Source organism: Nycticebus coucang, chromosome 8 (assembly GCF_027406575.1).
Source record: "Nycticebus coucang isolate mNycCou1 chromosome 8, mNycCou1.pri, whole genome shotgun sequence".
NCBI classification, from domain to species: domain Eukaryota; kingdom Metazoa; phylum Chordata; class Mammalia; order Primates; family Lorisidae; genus Nycticebus; species Nycticebus coucang.
In genome coordinates, this window is record NC_069787.1 from 121,749,997 (window position 1) to 121,764,048 (window position 14,052).

Genomic DNA, 14,052 nt, shown 5'->3' on the forward strand with positions numbered 1-14,052 from the left:
TGTCTTACTCATCATTCTACTTCCAGCAACTAGCAAAGGGTATAGCACACAGTAAGTTACCGGTAAATATTGGTTGAATGAGTGCTCGTAGTCTCAAGTTCCTTATCTTGAAGTTACAAAACCACTAGCCCTCTACACAAGGGGATTTGTCCAGGAACCTGATACACGAGTAGAGCAGCTAAGAAATATTTTCAGTCTACCGTTGTCCTGTTCATTCAAGTCAGATTTCTCAGTTCTGTAATTTTCTGTCAAGCCTTCTGAGGTTAGCCCCTTCCCGAGCCCTCTCCTTTGCCTAAAGTAAAGACAGTTACTGTCTTCTCAGTTGCCTAATTTAGGTCAACTAGTTCTATAACTAGGTCAATGAGGAAACAAGTTCTGTACGCATTTCTCTTTTCCCATTATTTTCCAGTTTGAGGGAGAAGTTTCAACTAATTTCCTAGTTGGGTAAAGCATTTCCAGCTCTCCAGCTTGAACGTGCCTACCACTTTTTCTTACCTGGTTTTTCCTTTCCAATTCAAGTTCTTTCTGAAGTCTTCCCTTCTCATCACTCATTTCTGTTCTCCTTTAATTAAGCCCCTGTGCTCTTCTTTTCCTGGACACCATTATTTAGCTCAGTCTTTCTGTTCTTCAGCAACCATCATCCTCTAAAGCTCCTCTCTCCCTGGGCACTTCATTCACAACCTGCCAATTCAAATTCCTAGTCAACACACATATGCAAGCATACGTTTATTTATGGAGGCACCTGCAAGCGACTCCTTACCTCTAGGTTACCAATAAAGTAGGGGATTTACTTGTCCATGGAACACTGGGTAAGTTGGGGAATTGAAGAAGACCCAAGCATAACAAAACAGCCCTTCCTACCTAGATACGGTTATGGAATAGGAACTCACGTGCGTTATCAAAGATGGAGTCTTGTCTATTTATCCACATGGCATATGCGGTTCCTGATAGTGTCAGACATAAAGAGGTACTCAGTGTTTGTAGGAATAAAATGGAAGTTTCAGAGTCTTTTCACGTTTTGCAAGGAGAAAATCCTTTGGAGAAGGCAAATGATTTAACATAATCCTCCGAGTCTTTTGTAAGAGAAAATAGCTATTTACTCAGTAAAAAATTTAAACAATGAGGAACCAAAGATTGTCTTTTGTCAACCAAATACTTGGTTAATTAATAGGTACTGAATTTAATAGTACTCTCCAGAGAAGAGCCTTTTTACAGTTTGTCTTCATTTTAGGCAGAATTCTAGAAGCACTGTTGATCTGGCTTGTCCCCTTGCTGGTCCTTTTATAAGAGACTTTTTATCATTTGACTTCATTTGAGGCAATATTCTAGACTCACTGTTGACCTCCCCCATCCTCCACTCCCTAATGAAAATTTATGCAAAGACAGGATACTTTTTATTACTCTCAGTGACTACATATTATTGAAGTCTGCTGGTCATACCTGACCAACAACATGATCCAAACTAATAAAACGCGAGGAAGGAGGGTGTGTGATCCCTTTGTTTCCCCTTCAGAGACATCTGCCAGGGTTCAGGAAACTTGGGTTCTACCTGAAGAGTGTTACTAAGGGAACAAAGTAGCCTTTTCGTGACCCTTCTATAGCTTTAGTTAAAAAAGGAACATTATCATTCCTTGACATTATAATCAACAGCAGATCTGATAACTTATTTTAAGTGATATATTGTATTTAAATTACAAGTATATTCCCTAATAGCTTTTTGTCAGCAGAGTCTTTGGGGATTCAATGCAAATTGCACCTGAAAAAGAAAAATTATTTTTAGACTTATAGCAGTTTAACTGTAACACAGTTACAGTGCTTCCTTTTTTTTTTTTTTTTTTGGAATTAACAGAATATGTTTTGGTTTTGAATTTTTGAAGAATCTCTACTGGAAAATTATTGCCAGTCCTCTCTTGGCTGTGAGCTATTTGTTGAAATGAAATATGAGATAAGGCTGAAGAATTTCACTAATTTGGGATGTGCTAACTAAAGATTATTACTGTGGGTGCATTGGACTTGAGATTTCTGCAATCATCTCAACAAGTTCTAAAACCCAGAGTCAAGTAAGGGAAAAAAAAAAAATCATATAGCTGTACACACGTTATGGAGCAATTAAAATCTTAATGGAGTGTCAAGAAAAACAGTGGTTACTGTGTAACTTAATTTGAATTCTCGTCCTCTCTCTGTAGAGCCTCTGAAATGTCTTTAGTGTTATTTGGGGGAAGGGTAGAACTATGCTGTGGAAAAATCATCAACTTAAAATTAGACCTAGGTTTTTCTAAATTCATATTGGTGACCTTGGGTATGTAACCACCTTTTGCTTAGATTTCCTTGGAGTAGGAATAAATGTGTCATAGTTGATAAAGCATATTTCATGGAAGAAAAATGATTAAAACCAAAGAGGTAGTTTAGCATAACAGCTAAGAGCCTACTCTTTGGTCATCAGGATAGTTGAGTTCAGACTCCAGCTTTGCCCCTTACCAACTATGTGACCTTGGCCACAAATTATTTATCTTTGGTTTCTGTATATCTAAAATAGGGACAAAAATATAGTTACCTTATAGGTTTAAATGAAAGCAAATATTAAAGAATACATTCAGAAGAGTGTCCAGCATGAGGTAAGCACTTGATGTTTGCCACATGTCAAACATTGGTTTCAATTTTGTTGCTGTTATTATTATTATTATATAAGCCTCTTTGGTTGAACTCAAAGGAGAATCCTACAGTTTACATTATATGTGTAAATAGAATGGTGAGTTTATCTGTAACTCTGATAGCAAATGGGTTCCAGGTTGACTATTTATAGACTTATGCCTACATGTGTGTCCGTGTACTTGTGTTCAGGCATGAGACCTATGCATTTAAGGTAAACTAGCCACGTATATATGAAATATAAACGCATTGCTCCTCAAGCTATCACAGCAAAGGTGGGTCTTACTTGAGAGTGCAGTTGTGAAGAGCAAATGCACTGTGCTTGGAAACTTCTCCCAGATTGTCTGGTGTAAATCCACAGGCAGTTTCTGTATAGTTTTATGGTAATAGCTTTTCTTGGCACTAACCAATTAACCAACCAAGTATAAGACTTGACCTTGGCTTACTTGGAACTTAACCAGTGGTTAGCAGGGAGTGTTTCAATTGAATGATAAACTAGCATCCCAGATTATACTCAGAATCTGGTACCCCTCACCTTTCTTCAACCAACGCAGCACAAAGGCAATCTGGGGACAGGGACTTTCATTTAAAAATGAAGACTAAATTGTGGGGGAATCTAGAGAGTGTGTGTTTAATGAGAGCCATTTCATTTTTATTAGCATTGGAGTCTGTGTACTCGCTAGTTTTTAGTCATTTTCTCTTTAGGAACGGCCCCCCAGATTCCAGTGTTCACACTGCTGCTGCCTTTTGAATGGAGTCCTTTGTGACCTGTTGTGATTACATTGCATTTTCCTCGTGTTCTTTCCAAACGTTCTGACTTGGCCTTGGTTTTGGCTAGGGCTGGGGTGCGGTGGTGGGAGGAGGGTTGTCGCAGGGGAATGAGGTCAGCAGAACCTTCAGAACATGGCCAAAGGCGATTTTTAAATTGTCAAAAATTGCCTAGTAAGTAGTATCAATCAGACTCAGTGTCTGTTAAAAAGTGAGCATTTTTGACAGAATATTGGGCCACAATGGGTGTCTTGAGGTCTCCACAAAAGAAGATTTGCTTGTGGGTGCCCCAGCATTTCTTTGACCTCTTCTGGACACTTCCAGAACACTCATAAGTCAGGCTAATTACAGTGATTTTAGGTACTGACATCAAAATATTGTGTGTTTGGGGTCAGGAGGCTGACCTGCCAGCTTGGAGGGAACAAGCTGCTCACGAACTGTCCCTTAAACTGCTCTTCAGACAAGGCAAGAATAGTCAATGTAGGAATTTTGCTTGGCACCAGGTATGCTTATGTGGTGCACATCTATTGTAATAGATGTTACCTTATTTAAAACATGATTAATTTATAGTGGGGTGGAGCCTGTGGCTCAAGGAGTAGGGCGCCAGCCCCATGTGGGTGGCGGGTTCAAGCCCGGCCCCAGCCAAAACTGCAAAAAAAAATAAATAAAAATTTATAGTGACTTAGAGTTGTTAAAATAGAGTAAAAATTGAGAAAGAAATTATTTGTGCCTCATTCACATTTAATTTTGTTGTCTGTTTTCTACATGCTCCCAGATGTTTTGAAAAAACCCGTAGGAAAAAGCAACATAAGTATGGCCACTCCTTGTTATTTGTGAATTCCATTTTGCTAATTGACCTACTCACTAAAATTTATTTGTCATCCCCCAAATCCCTTCTCACTGCTCTTTCATATACAGAAACAGGCAGGTTGGTGAAAACGTTTGCATGTCCCTAGGGGCACGTGCCCAGCTGGGGTCTAACAAAAGGACGGAGGGCAAGGGTTTGTATTGCAGTTCATTTTAAGCCATGCTTTTGCACTTTGGTGGTGTTTAATTTTTTTTTTTTAAATGGTTCACAAGCATAGCGTGGAGGTGTTCGTAGGTAAAAAGAAGGCTGTAATGTGGCTTACCAAGAAAATACCCATACTAGATAAGCATTGTTCAGGCACGTGCTATAGCGCTGTTGCTCTGAGTTCAATGTTAACGACAATGATATATGTTAAATAAGGTGTCTTTAAGCAAAAACGCACGTGAAATAAGGTTATGCATCGATTAGATGTGAGATCAGAAGCTCACAAGAACCCAACCTTCATAGTAGGGCTGAGTACATTGGATACTTTTCTTCCATTCCTGAGATACTTTGCTAAGAAGAGTATGTTCCAGCTCTATCCGTGTAAACATGAAAGAGGACTCAGCCCTACTATAAAGCTAAATTATAGCTTTCACATGAAGACTATAACCCAACTATAGCACAAGACTACGGGGAAAGGGCCAAGGAAGGGGGGGGGGGAGGTTTTGGTGGAGGGAGTGTAATGGGTGGGGCCACATCTATGGTGCATCTTAGAATGGGTACAGGCGATTGCACTAATGTACACAGCTATGATTTAACAATAAAAAAAAGAAGGTTCTCTAAATATAAAATAGGATTGAATATTGTTAAGAATCTGAATAAATTTCACCAACTTGTTTAGAAAAAAAAAAAAAAAAAGGAACCCAACCTTGTATTTCCCCGAGGTCACTGCTTCAGTATTCACTAACTCAGTGTTAGTGGTGACCTCATAGAATAATACTCCTGCAAATAACAAGAGTCAACTCTATTTGTTTTGTACTTCTCATGAATTCATTTGTATGGGGAAGCCTCAATGGCCTGCCAGCATTAAAAAAGTAAACCCCTTTATAAAGCACCACAGTGCAAGACTTTATGCCATTTAGTTTATTCATTTGCTGCTTAGAGCAATCATACTTATTTCAGTTTTCCTCTGTTTTACTGATAATTTCTCCAGCATCATTTGACAAAGGCAGAAATTTCTTTAAATGTATTCACACACACATACAACCAGAAAACTAGCCTCTAGGGAATGTGCATGTATAAATATTAAAATAGTTGTTTTGTATAGTGCCAAAAATCCTACTTTCAGTTGGCAAATTCTTGGTGTACTTGGAGAGAGGGGCATGCAGAATGGGGGAGTCCTGTGGTGTAGAGACCATCGTCACTCAGAGGCAGACCAAGGATCGATTGCCTCTTCTTAACATGCGCCTGTAGCGGGTTCCAGTGTCGCTGGAATTCCACTAGTCCTGCCAGGCAAACAGTGTCAAGTCTCTTCTGAGAGTCCTGGGAGCCTCCTGGGATGGCAACAACAATTTCCCTTGACCGTCAGAGGAGAGAAGTGATTGTGTATTCAGTATGTACGGTTTTTACTATTATAATCTCTCTAAAACAAGGCCTGTTGGTGTGTATGGCTCTTGGGAGAGGAGGACAAGCAGATAATTCTAGGACCGCTATTTCCCTGTGGGCACAAGAGCCCTGTTGAGACTCAAGACAGTGAAAGATGAGGGGCAGGTTTTTTCCCTGCATCATTCTGGCACAGCACCTGGAGGGACCTAGACCCCAGATGAGGTCTGGGCAGGACGTTGCAGAAACTAATGTTGGTGGAGCAGAGTGGAGGCCTGGGGAGTGGGCGTGTGCAAGTGAGACACATGTGAGGTTCCCTGCAGTCCTTTGCCAGGCACTCATAGGAGATTGAAATCTCTGCAAAATATAGGTTACTGTGACGTGAGCCTGTTTTCACTTACAGACCGAAAAGGCAAAAGGAACTATTCCTGACTCACAAGTGTGGGCCCTTTACTTTCCGATAGTAGACCCATTTGTCCTCATTTTCCCTGTTTCTCTTTTGTCTAATACGGTGATGCCCCCGGCTGAACATTGGAACCACTCAGAAATCCTTAGAAAAGAATGCCTGGATCTACCCTGAGGATTCTGACTGAGTCGATCAGGAGTGGATCCTGGTGATCTGCATGTCTGAAAGGCTTCTCAGGTGATACACGTGCGTGGCCAGAGTTGAAAAATACTGCCCTAGACCACATGACTCAGTGGGCCTTACTGACAGGCAGGAACCCTGCTACACATCTACCTTAAGAAAATGCACTCCTGGGTGTGCCTCTGACTAGTTCACCCCTGTGGCCTCCAAACCACTGTCCTGTCTGCTGATCCTGTGTGAAGAATTATACTGTGCTTTCTCCTGACTATTCCACCTGTCACTGGGGATAAGTCTGACAATGGGGAAGGAGATAAGCTCTGGAAGGAAGCAGAGGAAACGCAGCCGAGGGTGTGGCTGGGGAAAGTAAGTCCCCTTTTCCCTACTTCCCTAGTAGCCAGTCCTTCCCACATACGCCCTACCTGTGAGGAAGGAGGGAGGAAGGCAGAGCAAGGCTGAGTCTCCCAGGCCCCCTCCTCTGTGTCCTAGCAAGGAGGAAAGACCGTGAGTCAGAGCCACCCTTGACCTGGGGCTTCGTCATTTACTAGCTGCTTTATCTTGGGAAAATTACTTAATCTCATAAAAAGCAGTGGGGCTCTGGGATTCAAAACAAATCTATCTGACTCCAGCACCCAAACAGTTTCCCAGCGAATGCAGCATCTTCCAATCCATACCCACATGATAGATCTCTGGTGATGAATACAGTAATTAATAACTACCCAGATGATTGTTGAGCTTGTTTTTAAATTCCTATAGTCAAATAAGTTGGGAGAATGTTACAAGAAGATTAGTTAGAAAAAAAAATGGTGTCACTTATTATCAGCTCGAAACATTCAGAAATGTCATTTGTAAGAAATAAGCTCATTATTAATAGAAGATTACTTTTCTTGTCTTTATGTGACTATTTTTTTAAATCAAAAATAAACTTTTTTTCCTTATTGCAAAAGCAATGCCTGTTTATCTAATACAAATTGGAAAATAAAGATAAGCAAATCACACAAAATTAAACACACTCATAATCCCTCTACTCAGCTATAACTGCAGAAAATGCCTTAACATCATCCTCCTGGACGGTCTGTACTTTTTTGCAGGTTTTAAAAAATCATAGCATACTCTTTCTCACCGTATGAGCTCCGGTCAACAACATCCCATGTCAATACTTTTGCTGCATCACTTTTTATGTCTACTTATTACGGTGAATAATTTTGTTTGAATTTAAGCTGCATTTGTTTACTCAGATGTCAGAGACCAACAGATAAGGAAACATCTGAAGCGCCCAGGTGTGGCGAGGTTGAGTAATTCAAAACAAAGTACTATGTACAAAACATAAAAACAATCGCAACCAGTTTGACAGTTGTGCGTCTGTTTCCTATGGCCTCTACCCGTGAGTCTACTGCTGACTTCAAAGGAAAGTCAGCACAGAGGAGGTCCGGAGGGTGAGGTGCAAAACGAGAATCAAACCCACGATAAGAGATTAAAGGAAGTTGATCAAAGAACCAGCATAAAAGTGTTAGCCCATGACTTGCTTTGGCCCATGGCCCCCAAATACTCAGCAGAGCAGGGAGTTCTCTTTGAAGTGATTGGAAGCACCTGTGCTCGGCGTAACTCTGGGGTCAAAGGAAAATTTAAAAAGTGGTCCCAGAAGGAGTTAGCAAAGTTCCTCTGCGTATCCCTCACAAACTGTTTTCTTTGGTTTGTTGGGCAGATGCCAGTAGTTTAACTGGACTGGGTATCAGGTGAGAAAATTTGAGCTGGAGGAAGGGGGAGGTTCCTTTTTCCTCCTAGGATAGTTAGGAAGTACAGTTGTGTTTGCAAGACAGAGAATTTGCCCTCATCATCAGAGAAGTGCAGCCGCTGCCCATCTTTTCTATTCCTGGCGCTCATAAGAGCATGTGCCGTTTCCAGTCGGGCAGGTGATTTGTTCATGACTCTCCAGATTCCTTCTGCCTGCCTCGTTCACTGCTCCCTTGAACAGAGTTTATTGCCCTGTGGGTTATGACATAATCCATACATTTTCCCCAGAGAAGGGGAGAAAACAGAAAAGCTCCCCAGTAGCCTTTACTGCAGTTTAAATTTTTTTAAGTATTTTCAAAGAGAAGAGCTGCATAAAATTGCTAGCTGTACTTTCTTAGAACATCTGCAGTTTGCACTTCTTTCTGGCTTCGATTTTCCAGGTTTTCACTGGACATGATAATCATCTATTCACTGTCTTTATTTTTCATTCCCCCCCCCATCATCTTATCATTATTTCCTCCAGAGTTCAAGGGAATTATTTTCTCCCTCTCCCTTTTTTGGATGGGTTTCCTAAACTCCTCCTGAAGTATTAAAGAGTTTTCTCTGGCGAGTCTTGACTGAGCCCCGTGTTAGGCTCCAAGAAAGAAGTGGAAAATGTATTCCCTACTTTCATGGAGCCACAATCCAGGTGAGGAGAGGATGAATTTGCATGAAAAAATGCCCATGAGGCAAGCTGGTCCCGGCTTTGATAGGACAGTCTTTCAAGAAGGAAGATTTGAAAAAGGCTTTAAATAGGCCTGAAATTTCAAAGTGTGAAATAATACAAAAGAATATCTATCAGTAGGGGTGGTGGCTGGAGAGCACAGTTAAAGTTACAGAGCAGAAAGTTGTTTTGTAAAGATAGAACATGACTCACAAGAGAAACTAAATACACACAGAACTGGGGCTGGTGGCTCATGTGAGGAAGTAATGAGAGAGAACCGTCATTACATATATTAGTGTTTGAGTGTGCTATGGAATCTGGATTTCATTATCAATGCAAAAGGACTGTGCTAAAAATCTTGAAGTCAAAGTGACATGATAAAATGTTCTGAGAGAATTAATCTGCCTGTGGAGTACAGGATGGACCAGGGTGGGGAGAGGCCTGGGGTACAGGTTGGGCAAAAGGGCAGAAATGGAGCCTGAGTAAGAGAGGGCCTGAGACAGAATGGAAACAGTGGGGCCTCGAGGGTGGGAGAGACTCTGCAGGCAGTGAACTAAGAGCTGACCTGACTTTGGGGAGCAGAGAGGGGGTGTGCAGCAGGAGAGGGTAGGAGGATTCAGATGATTTAGGCACATGTAAACACAATTTCACCCCTATTACCTAGATGCTAGGTTATGGGAATACAAAGAGACTAATGACATCTTCAGTTGGTTAGGCAGACAGAGTAAGTATCTACAGTGGGAGACCCAAAGTGGCTTCCTTGAAGCATTAAAGATCAAGTGAGGCAAGGAGCTCTCAGGAGTTTAGAGAAAGAAATATTCCTTGAAGTTTGGAATCGTGGAAGCATCAGGGTAGAAAGATGGTATGGGAGTCAGGTGTAGGGGGACAGGAGTTATAGCTGTGGGGTGGGGAGGGCAGAGCAAAGGGACAAGACTAGGTAAACACAAGGACATCTTCCTACTTAGGATGAGGCACACTGAGCAGGCCCATCAGGTTGGAACAGACTTTGCACTTAAAAAAAAAATTGAAGATGGAGCTGAGAGTCCTGTAAAGGTTTAGAGGCCAAGTTAAAGAGCTTGTAGTTTAACCTGGAAACGTCAAGCCAGAGACATTTTTGAGCAAGGCCATGAGCACTACAAAAGGGTTGTGGAAAATTTAATCTGTGGTTGATGTGCAAAATATCCCAAGGTGGCGTCTAACTCGGTTGACAGTGACCATGAAATGAGATGTATAGAAAACAGACAAAGGGATGCAACAAACCCCAAGGAAAGGGGGAAATACAGAGTCCCACCCATATGGTCAAACCCAAGAGGCTGGGAAGACAGTTGTGCTGTACCAAAGTGTGACAGTCAAGAGAGAGGAATGGATGGAGGCGGCTCCCAGGTGGAATAGTAAAGAGCTGTAGACAAGAAACATGCCCACAAGGAGGTTAGCAGTGTGCTCGAGGCTCAGCTGGGAAGCAGATTCCCACACCAAGTTAGAAAACTCCACATGGCATAGCAAGTGTTTGAAGTCTTTAATGATGCATTAATTAATTCATGAAGTATTTTCAAAAGCTTATTTGAAAGCTCATATTCTTTTGATACACATGAATTCTCAATTGCACTTTTGTTTTCATTGCAAAACAGTTCAATCTGTAGGAGACAGAAATTGGGGTGGGTAGGAGCAGGGTTTTTTTTGTTGCAAGTGTAGATGTTGCCGGCATTGGGCTGTATTCACCTCTTTGGTGGTAACAAATCCCATTTCATACCCTGTCCTATCAATTGCAGCATGTAGCAACGCACATTGTACAATCCTTGCACATTGTAAATACTCGGTGTTGGTTGACTTGCATTTTCCTCCTGGTCCTCAAAGATGGAAGAGTGGACCTGAGAAAAACTAACAAGCTTACAGCCAACTTTATAGTGACAGACTCTACATAAGCCAATGCAAATTGGAAAACAAATTTGAATTGCAAAAATTTTGTAAGCAAGGTCCGAGAAGTAATAACTATGCCTTCAGATCATTACTAAAATGATAAAAATCCATTAGCAATCTTCCATCTCTTGAAGCCTCAGAGACATTCAAAAGTCACAGCACCTTGAAGAGCAGAGTTGACAACTAAAGTAGTCAGAGCAAAGAATGACATGTCAACCCTAGGCCCAGGATGACCAAGGCACAGTAGACCTTCAATCTTTGTTATTCTGAGATAGGTACTAGCAAGAAATTCAGACATTGGAGAGCCAGGAAGGGGGTTTGGGACTCTGTATTTCCCCCTTTCCTTGGGATTTGAAGCTGGGAGATATAGAGTGGGAGGACCCAGATAGCTCCAAAATAAAAATAATCAACTATATGGCTCAGCACCTGTAGCTAGGCAGCTAGGGAGCTAGCCACATACACCAGAGCTGACAGGTTCAAATACAGCCTGGGCCCACCTATCAACAATGACAACTACAACCAAAAAATAGCTGGGTGTTGTGGCAGGCGCCTGTAGTCCCAGCTACTTGGGATGCTGAGGCAAGAGAATCACTTAAGCCCAAGAGTTTGAGGTTCCTGTGAGCTGTGATGCCACAGCACTCTACCCAGGGTGACAGCTTGAGACTCTGTCTCAGAAAAATAAATAAATAAATAATAGCCAACTATAATGAAAGAAAAGAGATCTATGCCAAGACAATGTTCATCATTCCACCTGACTTGACAGTTATATAAGAACAAAAAGGAACATCTATCCAGTCGCCATGATCAACAGGCCTCTTTTATTCCTTCCAAACTACTTAAGAAAGACACCCTTCCTTTTTAACTAGTTCTTTCCCTGTCTTTCAGCTGCTCGACTGATCCAGAACATGGATGCCACTGCTGAACCCTGTACAGACTTTTTCAAATATGCCTGTGGAGGCTGGTTGAAACACAACGTCATTCCCGAGACCAGTTCCCGTTACAGTAATTTTGACATTTTAAGAGATGAATTAGAAGTCGTTTTGAAAGGTTAGTGGAGATCGTGTCTGTGCATCAAAGATTTCTCAGTTGATATATCCATTTTTTAAAGATGGAACTGTTAGCCATTACAAGGAACATTGCAAAAGATTAAAGTTGGTAATCCCATCAGATTTGTGGCCCACCACTGAATCACCCAGAGGTGGGTAGAGGCTGACATGGGTGTGATAACATCTCTAGCCTTCCTGCTTTCATTGACAGGAATTAAAGCTCTACTCAGCCTTAGAGATAGGAGTTAGATTCCATTTATGGTGGAAAAAAAATCGATTGCCACAAAAATTAGTTAATTTTAATGGTTGTGTTTCAACCAGAAACATAAGCATTAAAATTAGTTCTACAGCCTCTCTACCCCACTCCTGTGTTAAAATCACTTACTTACTGAGATTTCCCTTCTCAGCATAGGTATATTATTCTAAGACACAACCAGGGAAGTGGAGAAAGTCTGGATGAATCCGTACATATGCCATCCTCCGTCTGTCCTCCTCTAGAAGTTACTTTGTAGAAAAACAACTCTTTGCTATTTTTCTTTAACATCCAAACAAGTAGAACAATTCATTTAATTCATCTGGAGCCTGAACAGTACAATCGCACACAGATAATTATTTTCCAGCTATCAAAAGGACTGTCCACATTGCATTCCAAACTCCTCTGTTTTATTTTTTGTTTTCTTTTTAATCTCAAGTTCCAGAAAAGTAACTACTATCTGTGGCAGAGAAGTACACATCACTTTATAAAAAAAATAATAATAATCTAGTCAAAAAGACTTTGCTCTAAGTTGTCTAATGAAACTAACACCCAGCTTTCTAAGGTCTTGGAATGGAAAAGGAGTGAACGTACTTCCAGAAAAGAGAATTTATTACCGCACCTAAGTTGCAAATGTTAATTACTGCATCAAATGAGCAATTACGTTGATGCATTTTGTTGAATGTCCTATTTCAGATGTCCTTCAGGAACCTAAAACTGAAGATATTGTAGCAGTGCAGAAAGCAAAAACATTGTACAGGTCTTGTGTGAATGAATGTAAGTGCAGCTCATTTGATTTCATTAGGAGTGTGCATATATTGGTGCCAAAATATGTGCAGACTACATATTGAATTTATTCTCATTGTTTTCAAAAGCTGCTATTGATAGCAGAGGCGGAACACCTCTACTCATACTGTTACCAGATATACATGGGTGGCCTGTAGCCACAGAAAACTGGGAGCAAATATATGGTGAGACTATTGTTTTTCTTTTTTTTAAATTAATTTTCACTTAAAATCTATGTCACATTGTAGTATCATTAATGAACTAAAGTTTCTAAAGATATATTTCACCTTTCTTTGCTGTAGGTACTTTGTGGACAGCGGAGAAATCTATTGCACAACTGAATTCTAAATATGGGAAAAAAGTCCTTATTAATTTTTTTGTTGGCACTGATGATAAAAATTCCATGGACCATATAATTCATGTAAGTTTGTGTGGCAAACAGCCAAAGTTATCTTTAAATTATGGCAAAACTTCTACACGTATTATTGTTACTGATATTTAGAGATGATAATGCATGTTTTCATTTGAGTTGGATTAAGAAAGTGATGATAAAGTCACACTCTGTCCCTTTTCTGATACCTGGATTCTCAATTTTGAAAGTACTTTCTTAATATTGTGTTTTCGATATTCAGCTCTCACTTTTCCTATTTCTGTTTTAGATATTCCTCACTTTATAAAATAAATAGTAGCAGAATCTATTCAGGAAAAGCACCTAATTTCTTTATATATTTAATGAAAACAGCATGCTTTCATTTATATAAGTAATGCAAAAATTCCTAGTTGTTTTTAAAAAGAACATAGAAAGAAATTTTGAGATAATTTTGGTTCTTATTAAGACTATTTGTACTGTTTTTCCTATCAAGGTAAATAAAATGCCATTGTTTTTAGATGGCTTTATTTGATTTTTTTAAATGTGAGTCATTTATATAGGTGTCACCTAAGTCTAGATTAGTGAGTATGTTTGAATGGACTAAAAATTTTACAGACTTTTTATTTGTTCTCCTATAAAGGAAATTAGAGCAAAAGTTGTATGTTATAGAATTATACCCTTGTCACTACTGCATAAATCTTTATGATCATTTTTTATCAAAATCATGAAAGGAATTACACCCGACTCTCTCCAAAGTGTTGTTTTTCACTGACGACCTGATCCTTTATCTGGAGAACCCATACAACCCCACTAAGAGACTCCTGGAATTGATTAATAAATTCAGTAAAGTC

General features: G+C 40.2%; 1 protein-coding gene across 6 annotated transcripts in view; it reads left to right on the forward strand.

Moving 5' to 3' along the window:
• MME (membrane metalloendopeptidase) overlaps positions 1–14,052 on the forward strand; it is a 100,491-nt gene that overhangs the window by 20,369 nt on the left and 66,070 nt on the right. For all 6 annotated transcript variants that reach the window (XM_053599749.1, XM_053599750.1, XM_053599753.1 and 3 more), the window contains 4 exons: positions 11,632–11,793; positions 12,742–12,822; positions 12,921–13,016; positions 13,134–13,252. In XM_053599749.1, the coding sequence (XP_053455724.1) occupies positions 11,632–11,793; positions 12,742–12,822; positions 12,921–13,016; positions 13,134–13,252 (458 nt within the window). The remainder of the gene's footprint in view (positions 1–11,631; positions 11,794–12,741; positions 12,823–12,920; positions 13,017–13,133; positions 13,253–14,052) is intronic.